Here is a 12,876-nt window from a genome sequence, read left to right on the forward strand (position 1 = left end):
ACAAAACCATGAGACAACCTTTTTTCCTCCCTGTACAGAGGAAGCACGGTGTGGATTCATCTTTCTCTCTTTTTTTCCCCCAAAACGGTGCAAATGGGGGAAGCCCTAAAGAGACGCTCTTTGTTACAAGCAATTGCCAAGGAGTCAGAAATCCAGCCAGAAACCATCGATGCTTTTAAAGACGTTATAACCCAGAAGTCAGCAAGGAAATAACCAACCCTGCAATATATTCAACGCATAATTTTGTACTTTTGATGGCATTTAAGCCATTAAGGCATGAAAATACGATACCGCTAAAGGAATCGAGTTCGCAGAGGGCTGCTGTGCCCCAGGAAAAACAAACAGGAGCCTGGAAGGTCGTGCCACGGAGAAGCCCCTGCTGCCGAAAACCCCCAAACCCGAGCGAGCATGAAGGGGCTGACTCAGCTCTTCGGCCTCACCCGGCCACGGCACGGCCTCGGCTCCGGGCAAACTGCCTTCGCCGTCAAATAAACACAGCCCTGCCGTGCTCCGGGGCTCTACAGAGCTTATTCTGATTAACAGGGTGGAATATTGCACCTCTTTTCCCTTCCCTGAGTAAAACAGGTTTCAGTTTTGCCATTTCTGGTAGTAAATCTCAGACTCATCCGTGGCCACGAGGAGAGCAGCGGGGGGATGGCTCACCTTGCTAGCACGGTCCTGCGCACCCTTTTTCTCTCTAGCCTCAAACTGGAGCATCCACTAGGAATAAAAGGAAAATAATCCACAGCACATACTCCTCCGAACTCAAGAAAAATGGATTCAGATGCACCTTAAATTAAAAAGAAAAAAGTGAGAAAGGTTTTTTCAGGGTGGTTTGCGGACGCGCCGGGGCTGGGGGAGCCGGGGCCAGTGAGGTGCTGGGCGTGGGATGAGAACCGAGATGGAGAGGGTGAGATATGGAGTGTGGGCAGCGGTGCCGAGGTGTGTCCGGGACGCAGGACGGGGCGGTTCAGGGCGCTGCTTTTATCAGCACGGCTTCGAGATGGATAGAGAAGCCACAGCGAGGTACGTGTCATCCCCCATAAGTGCTGAGACAACCCTTTCTCCTCCCCGGCTGCCACCCAGGCAGGGCAAGCGCTGCTGGAAGAAATGCCCTTACAGCAGGGCTGGGGGCACCCAGAGCCGCAGCCACCCTCCTCCCGCAGCCACCCCAATATTTACAGCGGCAAAGCCCTCTTCAGGCTGGATTTACGGACAGGATTTTCCCCTTTACAGTCAAACTTTCTCCCAGTTTTTTGCCCCCTACTTGAAGCCAAGAGCCCCCAGTGCACGGGGTGCTCAAGGGCAGCCAGCACCCAAGCCGCAGCCTCGCGCCTGCCAGCACCCTGGGGACACAGATGCCACTAACACCTCGCACAGGCACAGTCGAGGGAGTTTCCACCCTCTGCAGATCCCAAACTCTTCGGTTCCCAGCCGAGAGCGCGGGGCTGGGGGCTGACGTCGCATGCAGGGGGCAGGCGGGGAGGGAAACCCTCACCCAGCTGAGGCTCTCGAAAATATGAAAGCAAAAAGCAGCGGTTCTTGGAAACGACTCAGAGCCGTGGGAGGTGAGAAGCCTTTCCACCCGCCGGCTACGTGCCACGCAAGGGGGGAGCGGGTGCTCGGGGTGAGCCAGAGCGGCGGCCGCCGGGCTGTCCCCTCCGGGGTGGCACCGCTCCCAGCACAGCCCCATCGCTCCCTCCCCGTGGAAGTGGAGCCTTCTGGGGAGAAGCGGCCATGGAGGGGATTTGTGCCTGTGCAGGATGGGGCCCAGGCAGAAAAGCCCCGCAGGGACATGGTGGAGAGGGGATATGAAATGCTCTTGGCTGGCCGGGGGGAGCCCAGCCACAAGCCCCCTCCTCCTCCCGGTGCGAGCCCAGCGGATGCTGCAGCATGGGGACATGCTCCTGGCGCTTACTGTGGTCACACCAAGTGGGGACACAACCGAAAGCACCAAATCTCTGACACACACACCCAAAACAAGCAGGGCAGACGCCACCAACAACCAACAATCACCGGCACCTCCACGAGCATCCGCACTGCTGCTGTGGCCGGGTGGGCGACAAGGGGGGGACGCGGGGACCCCACTGTCCCTCGCTCTTCAGGTGTGGAAACCCAAGCTCCAACCCTTCCTCGTCCTCACCCTCCATTTCACCATTCAGCCCAGGACAGGAGAAAACTGAACTGCAATACAAGAGCAGGGAGGTCCGTGCTGCCGGGCGAGGGCTGCAGCCCCCAGCGCCTTGCTCCAGCATCCCGCTCCCTCCTCTACTCGCTTTCTTTGCTGTGGGGGGGTGGGAAAAAACAGCTCTGTTTACCCAAACTTACTCAGCATTAAACCTCAGAAAGATACTTCACACTCATAGTGGTCCAAGCCCTCGCCAGGCAAGCAGAGAGGGCTCTGCAGGTCCTGGCGCGGCTGCCTCGCACCCCTTCCCACCTCCCCGGCACCGGCCCACGGGGCTCCATGCACACACAGCTGGAGGGATGGTTTTTACCCCGGGTGAGCACAGCTGGGTACAGATGTGCTTCCCCACAAGGGTTATGGTGGGTGACCAAGTCCTCTTGGTCTCCCTTTCCTCCTCAACATGGTGGTCAGGACAGCAGGGATGGGGTAGAAACCAGAAACAAGGGGCAAAGGGGATTTATAAAGAGGGGAAAGAGGTTAAGGAAGGTGAATGGCAGCAAGAAAAAAAGTCAAGGGGTGGGAGGGGGAAAAACAAAAAGGCATTTAAAGGAAAAAAAGGGCCTTGCACAAGAGTTCCCAGGAGATGGGCAAGAAGGGGCTGGTGCTGCAAGGGGGAGCTGGGAGGAGGAGAGCAAAATCGACAGCAAAGAGGAGGTGAGAGTGGTGGGAAGGAGAAGGCAGTAGGTGGGTGTGATGGGGAGGCCCTGGAGATGCTCCCGTGTACCCAGGAACACGCTAAACATCCCTGTATAGCTCCCAGCTATTCATTTTCCCATGTTCTGCCTCTCACGGATTATTTTGCAAGCAGCTGTGGATGCGAGAGGGCTTTGCAGCAGGGCTGCAGCTCGGCTAAATAAAAAGTTGCAAAGGGGGGAAAAAAAAAAGGAGGAAATTCCCCAGGAAGTTCAAATATTTTATTACTTCCTGTTTGTACAAAGTATGTCAACACTTGGCACCCGCTGCGCCATTTGTTTAGAGCTAAGGTGTCAACTTGAAAAAATGTCCCTTTTCTCTCCAGCTCTAACCCAGAAGGAGCCTGAGCACAAGGAAAAAAATCTCCCTCGGAGCGAGCGAGCAGGGCGCCTTGGAAGGAGTCTTGCAGGGGACTCTCGGGGACCGCAGCAGAGCGGCCGAGACAGCGGCTTGGCCAAAGCCATCACCGTCATTGGCTGCTCCTCGCTTGGCTGTGGGTCCTTCAAATGAGCGGGTTTGGGCTCCTCCAACGCCGTGGTCCAGCTCTCCTGGTCCCCCAGCCAAGCTCCATCCCCCAGCCCTGCGAGGGGCTCTGGCTGTCACCCGCTTCCCTGCCATTTCTTGCCCAACTCGACTCAATTTCCAACTCTTCAGAAGTTTTTCTGGGCACAGCTTTAGTTAAAAGACTTGCTCAAGGGCTGAGATGAAGCGATGGGACAGGGGTGGAAGATGAATGGGACGCTCAGAGGTGGAGCCCGGCCGCCTTTCTGACCCAAAAAACCCCACGAGAACGTTCGCTGGAGGAATTTCACCGCATCTGAGAAGACGATGCCCAGGGCTTTCCCAGGATACCAAGACAAATGGCCAATTCTTTCCACATTAAGGGTGCTTCTCTGCCCGCTCACACCAGCCCCTCCCCGGCCCCAATCCTGCGCAACAGGAGCCAACACACGCCATGTCCCCTCATCTGCAACGCCACAGCCAAGAAGGGGAAAAAAAATGTATATTTTTATGCACACACATATATACATACATATATCTACTTAAATATATATATGTACAAAAGTATATATAATATATACACCCATAAAAATTGTAACTCCTGCTGGCAGCTCTCACATCCCAAAGCCAAGCAAGGGAGGGCACCGCGAGCCATCGGGTTTGGCCCAAGGTGGTTATTACCGGGGCTCTGTCGGGTGCCGGCGCACCGAGGGGTGCTATGCCCGAGAGCCACCCAGTGGCAGGTTAACCGGGAAAACCACGTTGGGTTTCCACGAGCGAGCCCGGATCGTTTTGCAGCCAGTATTTCCACACCAAGGGTTTCTGCAGAGGGCTGCAGGGAGGGAAGGGCAAAGGGCATGATTTAATTATATATTTTTTTTTAATTTCAGGTTCATTAGAAAATGCAAAGCAACACAGTGTGGCAAAGAGGGGGGTTTAATTTTTTTTTCTTCCAGTGCAAGACACTGGATTTTCATCAAACATGAATTTAAGCCTCAGGGTCAAACTGGGAGTCGGAATATGACCTTTACTGCCAACGAATCTACAATCAACTGAAAAAATTCCCAAAAACCACAACTTTGGCCTAAACTCCTTCGATCAGCAATTTATGGGCTGTGGAGGTGCAGGGATGGGGGAAGAAATCAACCCTTGGGCTCCACACAAGACAAGGGCATAAGCAGCGAATGAACACCACGCAGACCTCCTCAAGGAGCCGACACCTCCGGCACAAACATTTTGAGGTCCACAAATCAGGAATAAAAAAAGGACAAAACTGCTGAGCTTGCAGCCTGGGATGGCGTCCCGGGGAGGGCATCCCTCGGGCGCACCAAGGCAGAGCAAACCGCTCCATCCTCGGGTTTTGCCTCATTATGCCAAACGAAGGCGCAGCCCCAACCCGACCAGCGCAGGGCGAGCGTGCCCACGGCTCAGCCGCTCCCCGCCTGGCTCCGAAACCTTCGCCTCCGTATCAGAAAATTTAAATTAAAGATGGGGAGCGATCGGCCGAGATGCTGCAATTCGGGAGGAGCGGGTGTGATTCAGCGGGGGTTTGGCGAGCACTGGCGATCAGTGGAGTCAGAGCAAACCAAACGCTAAGAGTAGTAACTATCTCGCCTTGTATTATTATTTATGTCTTCCTGATTATTATTATTATTATTAGAAAGGCGATCTGATGCAGCAGATAAGGGGCTGAGGCAGGAGTCAGGAGACCTGGTTTCTATTCCTGACCTGGAAGAGTTGTGAAATTCCCTGCCCAAGCCCTGCCTGCTCTCCCCTCCCAGCCCCACCACTGGCATCTCTCTGCCTTGTGTTTCTGGCTTAAAAGAAAAACCAACAGCGTTGCATCGCCTGGATGCCGGCTTTGCAAATCCAGCCCGGCAGCTCGACGAGCTCCCGTAAAGCCTCTCGCTCTCCAAAATAAGAATCAAGGGGGAAGAAAAATCCAACAAACCCCGACGCAAATAACCCCCCCCCTCGCCAAGGTAACAGCCTCCACCTGGCCTGACATCAAGGGGCACCGATGGCCCGACGACAGCATCAACAGAAAATGTTTTCTAAAGCATATTTAGAAGGATCAAACCGTTTCCCTTCAATTTGGGCACCGACGGCTTTACACGCGAAGGGAACAAACTCCGCTTTATAGTCCCTGGGTGAGCAGGAAGGTGAAGCCAGAGATGGGGGCCCCGGGGACGAGGTCCCACCACACAGGGGGTCCCGCAGAGCAAATCATACCTGTGGCAGAAGGAAACTCCTCTGTTTCCCCACACGGGAGGTGCCAAGGTGAGCTCAAACCAGCCCGATGCTGAAAACCAGCCCAGAGCCACCCTCAACCAAGGGGCACCGTCCCGCACCCGGGAGAACCGACTCCATCAAAACACGACGATGTTTCTGCGGTTGAATCATCTCTTTGGTTTTTCTCAAGCGACGCAGCCCCTGGCCGCTGCCAGCCGGAGCCTTCGACAACCCCGACGCGAAACCACCGCTAACCAAAAGGGGAAGGCGCTCGCCGAGCTCTCCTGGGCCCGTGTGGGCACACAGGGAAATATAAGCACAGCACAGAGGAAACCTGCAAATATTTCTAGTTTAATAATCACCAAGTCAGCCCCCGAAGCCAGGCACAGCATCTCTGGCTTTGCAACCCCGCTAGAAACGCCCTGGGCACCTCCAGATGTGAATCCGCTGGGGTTTTGCTGTCGAAGCCCAAAGCGTTTTCCCCTGTGTCCCAACCACATGAGGATGGGAGGTACAAAACCTTCCCTCTGTGATGGGATACAGAGCACGGCCGGAGCAAGCAAGCAGCAGGGACACATGCCATGCTCCGCTGTGTGGAGAAAATAAAATAAAATAAAATATAATAAAATGAAATAAAATCATAAAACCATAAAATAAAACCATAAAATAAAACCATAAAATAAAACCATAAAATAAAAATATTTTAAATATTAAAAATAATAATAAAAAATAAATAAAACAAAATAAAATAAAATAAAACAAAAGCAAAGGAGCCAAGCTGTGCCCGCTGCAGCACGCGCTCTCAGGGCTCGCTTGGCCACGCCAACACCATCTCGTTACCTCCGCATGCCACAAACGATGCCCACCCCAGGTGGCTTTGCCCGGCCTTGGAGGCATCCTGCAGCCTTTGGCCACGGAGAGCTCAGCCCCCTGCACCCCCTGCCCCGTGGCTGCCAAAGAAAACCCATCACTTACTTCGTGGCTCTCGGGGTCCGTCCACAGTCACTTTAATGGCTCGGTGATAGGTAGCGACTTGGGTGGGGTTGGTGAACACGGTGATCGTCAGGGTAAAGCTTTTTCCTAAGGAGCGTGGGAGGAGGAAAAGAAAAAAAGATAAATGAAGATATTCACATGGGTTCAGCTCTTGTGGGAGCGAAAGGCTCCTGCTAGAGCAAGCTCAGACACAAATATCCGCATCCACCGAACTCCAACACACACATCATTTAATTTTATGAGACATTATTGCCGAGACACAAAGCTCGGCCGGCTCCCGCTGGGGTTCAGCTGGCTGCAGCACAGAGAGGCTTGGACCCGGTTCAGAGCGGGAGCCAGGACCTTCTTGGATGGAAAAGTCACTTGTCCCCCCGCTCCCCTGCCCTGTCCCCATATCGACCCCTCCTCCCACAGCAGCTTCCTGGTGCCTTCCCGCTCGGATGTTTCCCCTTTTCCCATGGGAATCCAGCCCTGAAACGCGGCGTTGGACGCAGGACCCTCCGTGAGGGATGGATTTGGGTCCTGGCGCCCATGGGATGCTCCACGTGTCACCCTGCTCTCCCCTCCCAGCACCCACCTCAACCCCAAACCCATTCACCTCCTGCAGCTTTGGCATCCCCATCCCAGACCCTCTGCCCTCTCCTTGCCCAATCTCAGCTGCCATCACTCACTCGATGCCCAGCTGATGGGGAGGCTGCGGGAATCCCTTGGGTAAGGGAGGGAGGTTACACATGCAGGAGAGCAAACCGCTCTAACCAACCGCCCGAGAGCAATCGCTGTGGGATTTCAAAGGTATCGAGTATTTCAGAGGTATAAACCCCAGCAGGAATCAGGCTGGAAAGGCCCCTGCAATAGCCCTTAGCTCCTCCAGCCTTTATTCCACAAATAAACCCAGCAGCAAGAAACCACCTCCTTTCCCTCTTCCCCTAAAGGGATTAGGGATTTTCAGATCCCGAGCATCATCTGTCTACAGGGTTGGACCTGAGAATACACATAGCAAAACAAAACAGTATTTATACAGCTAGAAGGAAAAAAAAAAAGAACAAACAAAAATGAAATTATCTTCTCCAGAGAACATCCTGCAATTATCCCAGGTGGGAGAATTCCTCTACGGGAGCATCGGAGCGGGGGGGGAAATGTTGGCTTTAAAGCAGACAGCAAGCACCAGTCCATGCCCTACCTCAGCTTTCAAAACAGGACTAAACACTGCACAAACCTTCAGCTCATTTTCTGCATGAAAAGGAATTTTTTTTTTTTTTTTTTACCCTCCCAAATACAATTTTAACCCTCGGTGAAACGGTCGCGCTGACAACCTGCACGGCAGAACCGCGCTGCCGCAGCCCGCGGAGCGTGAAGGCTCCCGGGCGCCTGCACGGCTGCGTGAAAAACCACCAACGCGGAGTATTTGTTGGCAAAACGTTTGCAGAAGCAGAGCGTGGGGATGAGGATTATGGGGAGCAATTATTTAGGAAATTCCACGGCAGGAGAGGGAGCCTCTTGGTTTGCGTGCGGCCGGCTTGGGAGACACGCAACGCTCCCGCAAGCCCGAGGATCTCAGCCCAGCAGCTCCGTGCCCAGCTCCCCTACCACTAATGCATCTGATATTTATATTTTTCATTATTTATTCTCCATATGAAACAACTTCCCTGCGTTTCAGTTCCCTCCCCTGCTCGCTGCAGACACAAATACCTCTCCAGGGAGGATGGCTGCAGCATTGAGCTGGTCGGGCCATTTTTTGTGTCTTTTAACAGCTCTCAAAAATCCTCCCATGAATCGAAAATGACAATTATTACTCAGCACCATTTTTACTCATTTCCCGCCTTCTCGGGAAGCCGGCCTGAGGTTACTCATTCCCACCGTGCCCCAGCACCTCTGTGGGGCTGGATCCCAGCTCCTCAGTGGGTTTGGGAGCACCCATGGCTCTGTGAGACGCTCTGGGGGGGATGTTTCGGCTGGGAGAGCTGGCAGCGGGGTGCAGCGGGGTGCAGCGGGTACTGCTGGCCTTGGCTTTCAGTTTAGACAGTGCAATCTGAGCAGAAAAGGGGTTTTCTTTTCTTTTTGAGCAAAGCATAGGGGGAAACTGGTCCTTCTCCCCTCCCTTTGTCTTGCACATGGAGATGGTAATTTTTTTTTTGTGTGTGGGGGTAAGGACCTGCTCTTCCCAGCTCACAGCACCAGGGAATGATCCCAGACACGTTAATACTCAAAATACCCAATTCTGAACCATCTCAAGGCATGTTTTCAAACCGAGAGCCTCGCCGCTGCGGGTTTTACAGGGCTCCCGCAACACAGGCACGCGGAGGGGCTGCCCACAGAGGCAGATCGCGCGTGTTCAGACACGTGGGATGTACACAAACATTTACACACACACGCAGAGCTCTGCTCCAACAAAATATTCTGCAGTGAACCCAGATTTCTGCCAGAATAAACGAAACCAGCACTGGGCTTTCAGAAAATAAGCCACACAAGGGAAAGCAAGTGTGACACCCAGAATAAAAAATTCAATAGAAACGATTTTTCACATTAAATAGGTCTGAAAGAGCCCCTTGCCAGGAAAACACGGCTGTACACAGGGAACTAAACACACGCTTCACGCTGTGAGAAAACCCCACTGTGCCGCCTCCACGCCAGCCCCAGGGAGCCCTGATGGGGTTATTTCTCTGCAAAAATTACAAAGCCTCATCCCACAAGAATACATTAAAAAAAAATAAATCAGCACTTGTGTTACGCTCCTCTCTCCGAAGCCTGTTAGAGGCAGCGGAGGTGTTTCCACTGCTGTAATGAGTATTTGCCAGGACTCTGCTCGAGGAAGGAGACTATTCACCCAAGTGCTTTCTGAGACTGTAAACTACTGTTAACTCAGAGCTTGGGACTGCAGAGGAGGAAAGTTAATAATGAATTCAAGAGTCAAGCTGAGATTGGGTTGCATTCAGTTTGGAAATTTGTGTAAGGAGGATGAAAAAGAAAAAAACGAGAAAGAAAAGAGCCTAAGAGAATAATTGATTACAGAAATGAAAGCTTAATTCATAAAAGCAAAACATTTTCCATCCATCAACCTGCAACCAGTTAAGTGGAGAGTTTTAAAGAAACTGCAACATGGAGAAGGAGCCAACAGGAAAAAGGAAATGTATGAAAGAATGTAAACTATTCAAGTTTCATAAAGAGGAACAAGTAAACAGTTATTACATGCAAATAATTCCTAACATCACTGCTTTTAATTAATGCAGAGAAGTCAAAATATATCTGACATTGTGTGTATACATTCGAAGCCTTTGAGAAAATGCTGCCATATGGCCATTAAAATACTCTTATTTTTGTTTCAATGAACAATTAAGTGCTTCAATCTGCAGTGTTTATTGGTGATGAAACGCTGAAATTCTCTTTATACTGTTTGAAACTCAGGTACAATACGGCTGCGGGGGATGAGGCGGAGGGAAGGGCAGGCAGGGCTCTGCCCCCGCACCCGCTGCCCTTCAGCGTGTTCAGGGGATTTATGTCCCTCTCCTCTGACACAGCCCCATCGCCTCGACGGTTTTGTTGTGCAAAAACCAGCAGCGTGATCCGTTTAAGGCGAATTGATAGAGCCAGCCTCGACGGCCACAAAGTAAAAATTTTTCTCCCGCTTTTCCATGCAACAAGAGTGGAGAAAATGAGCGAATCCTCCCCAAAACCAGCACCCGCCGCTCTGCCCTGCGCCCGCATCTCCCCATCGAAACGAGCCTTCCCGCACCCCTGCTCGCTGCGCTCCCTTCATCCCGAGCACCGGCTTATCCTTTTACTTCAAACACTTCATTTTTCACCATTTAAAAACGAGCTGCCGGGTGGGTTATCGCCCCTGGGCACGTTCCCCCGCGGAGGGGACGCGCAGAGCCCCCGCGCACCCCACCGCTGCCTCCGATTCCGCTGATGAGATGAATTCGGGAGGATTTGGGCTGGGGCCGCCTGACACCGCCGCGGAGCTTTTACACCAAGGGTTTGGGTTGGTTATTTTTTTTTTCTTTTCTCCCCTGCACCGTCTTTCCCCGACACCTCGGCAGAGGAGAAGCCCCGGGACGAGCGGGGACGAGCCACCGGCGGGGCCGCTCCGCTGCGGGGGGCGGCCGGGGCTGCTCCCGCATCCCTCCCGGGAACCGCTTCGGGGCTGGGGGGCTTCTCCCTGCGTGACAAGCGAACGAAACCACCAGCCTGCGAGAAACACGCCGTTAAAATAAAATAAAACTAACCCCCTTTTTTCTTTTCTTTTTTTTTTTTTTCCCCTTTCTTTTTTTTTTTTTTCCCCTCTCAAAAAAAGCGAAATAAAAAGGGCAACCATTTCCTGGCCGGTACCTACCCCTGCCGCTTCTCCCAACAAATCTGAGGTCGTTAAATCTTGCTACTTGGTTTTTCATCACGGCGGAGGCGTTGCGGAGCTCTGCGGAGTAATTTTCGTCGTTCCCTGCCATCACCGTGACCACCGTCCCATCGGGCACATCTCCGAGGGCTACGACCTAGGGCAGGGCGAGAGGATTTTAGGCTCAAATTAACCACTAACCTGCCCTACGGTTTCCCCCCTCCACAAACCCAAAGCAAAACCAAAACCAATCCGAGCCTCAGAGGAAAATAAACTAAAAAACGGGGCTAAAAGGAGCGAGGGGCTTCCGCGGGGCGGGGAGGGGGGGTCAGCCCGCCCTTGGCCCCGCAGGGGGAATTGCGCTTTTATTTTGTTTGATTCGTGAAAAAAAAGCAAAACAAAACAAAAAACAAGCGCTGCCGAGCGCGGGGCCGCCGCCACCGGGGCCCCGGAGCTCCGCGCCCGACCCGGGGGAAGCGCGGGGAGCCGGCAGCGCTGCGCGGCCGCGGAGCCTGCGCCCGGCTGGCGGAGAAGGGCCCCTCCGTGCCCGGGGAGCAGCACCCGTAGCTCCCGGCTCCGGGACAGCCAGGGGAACCCGGTCTGCAGTCCCCCCACCGGGCTCCCCGGGACTCCGCCGCCGTCCTGCCCGGCTCCCCGCGCTGATTTTTTTGGCTCCCCTTGGCTCGGCCCCGTTCCCCCAAGCCCCGGCCCCGGGGGCACAGCGGGGATGCCCGGCCCGGGGGTGCTCCGTCGAGTCGCCCCGGCCCGCGGGAGCGGAGCCGGGCGGCCGCGGGGAGCCCGAGCAGCGCAGCCCGGTGCCGCCGCTTCAGCTCTTCGCTTTCTTCTTGCAGATTAGATCTCCCTTCCCTGCTTCTCTCTCCCTCTCCCAGGAAGGTAATTAACCTCCACTCTCATTAAACTTCAAAGTAGCCTGAGAGCTCCTAACTGTACGGAATATCTAAGATGCTGTGACCGCGGGGCAATGCGGAGACTTGATTAAAAATAATAAACCGGGCTCCCTTGAAGGTGATGTCAGGAGCGAGTTAAAGCGAAAAAGGGGCGGAGGGAAAGAGGCGAGTGGGTCGGGGCAGAGGGCAAGCCCGGGGCCGAGCCGGTCCCTCCGAGCCACCGGGGCCACCTGCGCGGTCGCAGCCCTCCCCGGAGCTCACGGCTTACCTTGAAGGCGACGGGCAGCGTCTTGTTGCACCTCCAGTGGGACGGCAGCACGGAGCACAAGAAGTTGGGGCTGTCGGTGCGCACCAGCTCGCCGGCGTGGTCGGCCAGTACATCCACGACGGAGCGGACTTCGGGTCGAGCCCGGGCGCCCGGTGCGGGGGCCCCCAGCGCCCCGCTGTTCTCGCCCATCTTACCGCAGGGGAAGGCCGTGGAGGGGGGTGTGAAGCGCCTGCTGGTGCTCGGGTCTACGGGAATACGCATCACAACGGCGGGCGTCAGGGAGCCGCCGCGACCGGGGGGTACGAGGAGGGGCCCGGCGGGGCCCGGCGCCCACCGCTCGGCTGCGGCGGGGCTCGGCGACGGCGGGGCGCGGCGGGGGCAGCGGCGGCCAGGCCCCGCGCTGCCTCGCTCCGTCCCGGCAGATCGCCGTCCTCGGCGGAGAAAGCGGTGCGGGGTGTTCGCTCCCGCCCGCCTCCGGGGTTCGTCCCCGGTGGTTTCGCTTGCGGTCCCGTCCGCCCCGCCCGGGAAAATGCGGCGCGGAGCCCCGGCAGAGCCACGTCGCGGCCGGGCACCCTCTGCTACAGCCGGGTCCCGTCCGCCGGGCGGCCCCGAAACCAGCTCCCAAGTGTCAGCCGCGCCGCCCGGTACCGTATTTACTGCCGGCCCCGGGGGGGGGAGGCGGGCCGCGCCCTGACGGACAGGGCGCCGCGCCAATGGGGGGGCGGCGGGGGGTCCGTCCCTCAATGCCAGTGGGGCGGGGCCA

The 12,876-nt window shown here is 55.2% G+C and overlaps 1 protein-coding gene across 1 annotated transcript in view; it reads right to left on the minus strand.

Moving 5' to 3' along the window:
• Nucleotides 1-12,374, minus strand: part of RUNX3 (RUNX family transcription factor 3) — a 35,994-nt gene extending 23,620 nt beyond the window's left edge. Inside the window, exons 1-3 of the mRNA XM_068417961.1 lie at nucleotides 12,114-12,374; nucleotides 10,938-11,094; nucleotides 6,590-6,694 (exon numbers count right to left, since the gene is read on the minus strand). Of these exons, the coding sequence (XP_068274062.1) occupies nucleotides 6,590-6,694; nucleotides 10,938-11,094; nucleotides 12,114-12,374 (523 nt within the window). The remainder of the gene's footprint in view (nucleotides 1-6,589; nucleotides 6,695-10,937; nucleotides 11,095-12,113) is intronic.
• Between the last annotated feature and the right edge of the window lie 502 nt (nucleotides 12,375-12,876).

This window comes from Nyctibius grandis, chromosome 24, assembly GCF_013368605.1.
Source record: "Nyctibius grandis isolate bNycGra1 chromosome 24, bNycGra1.pri, whole genome shotgun sequence".
NCBI lineage: Eukaryota > Metazoa > Chordata > Aves > Nyctibiiformes > Nyctibiidae > Nyctibius > Nyctibius grandis.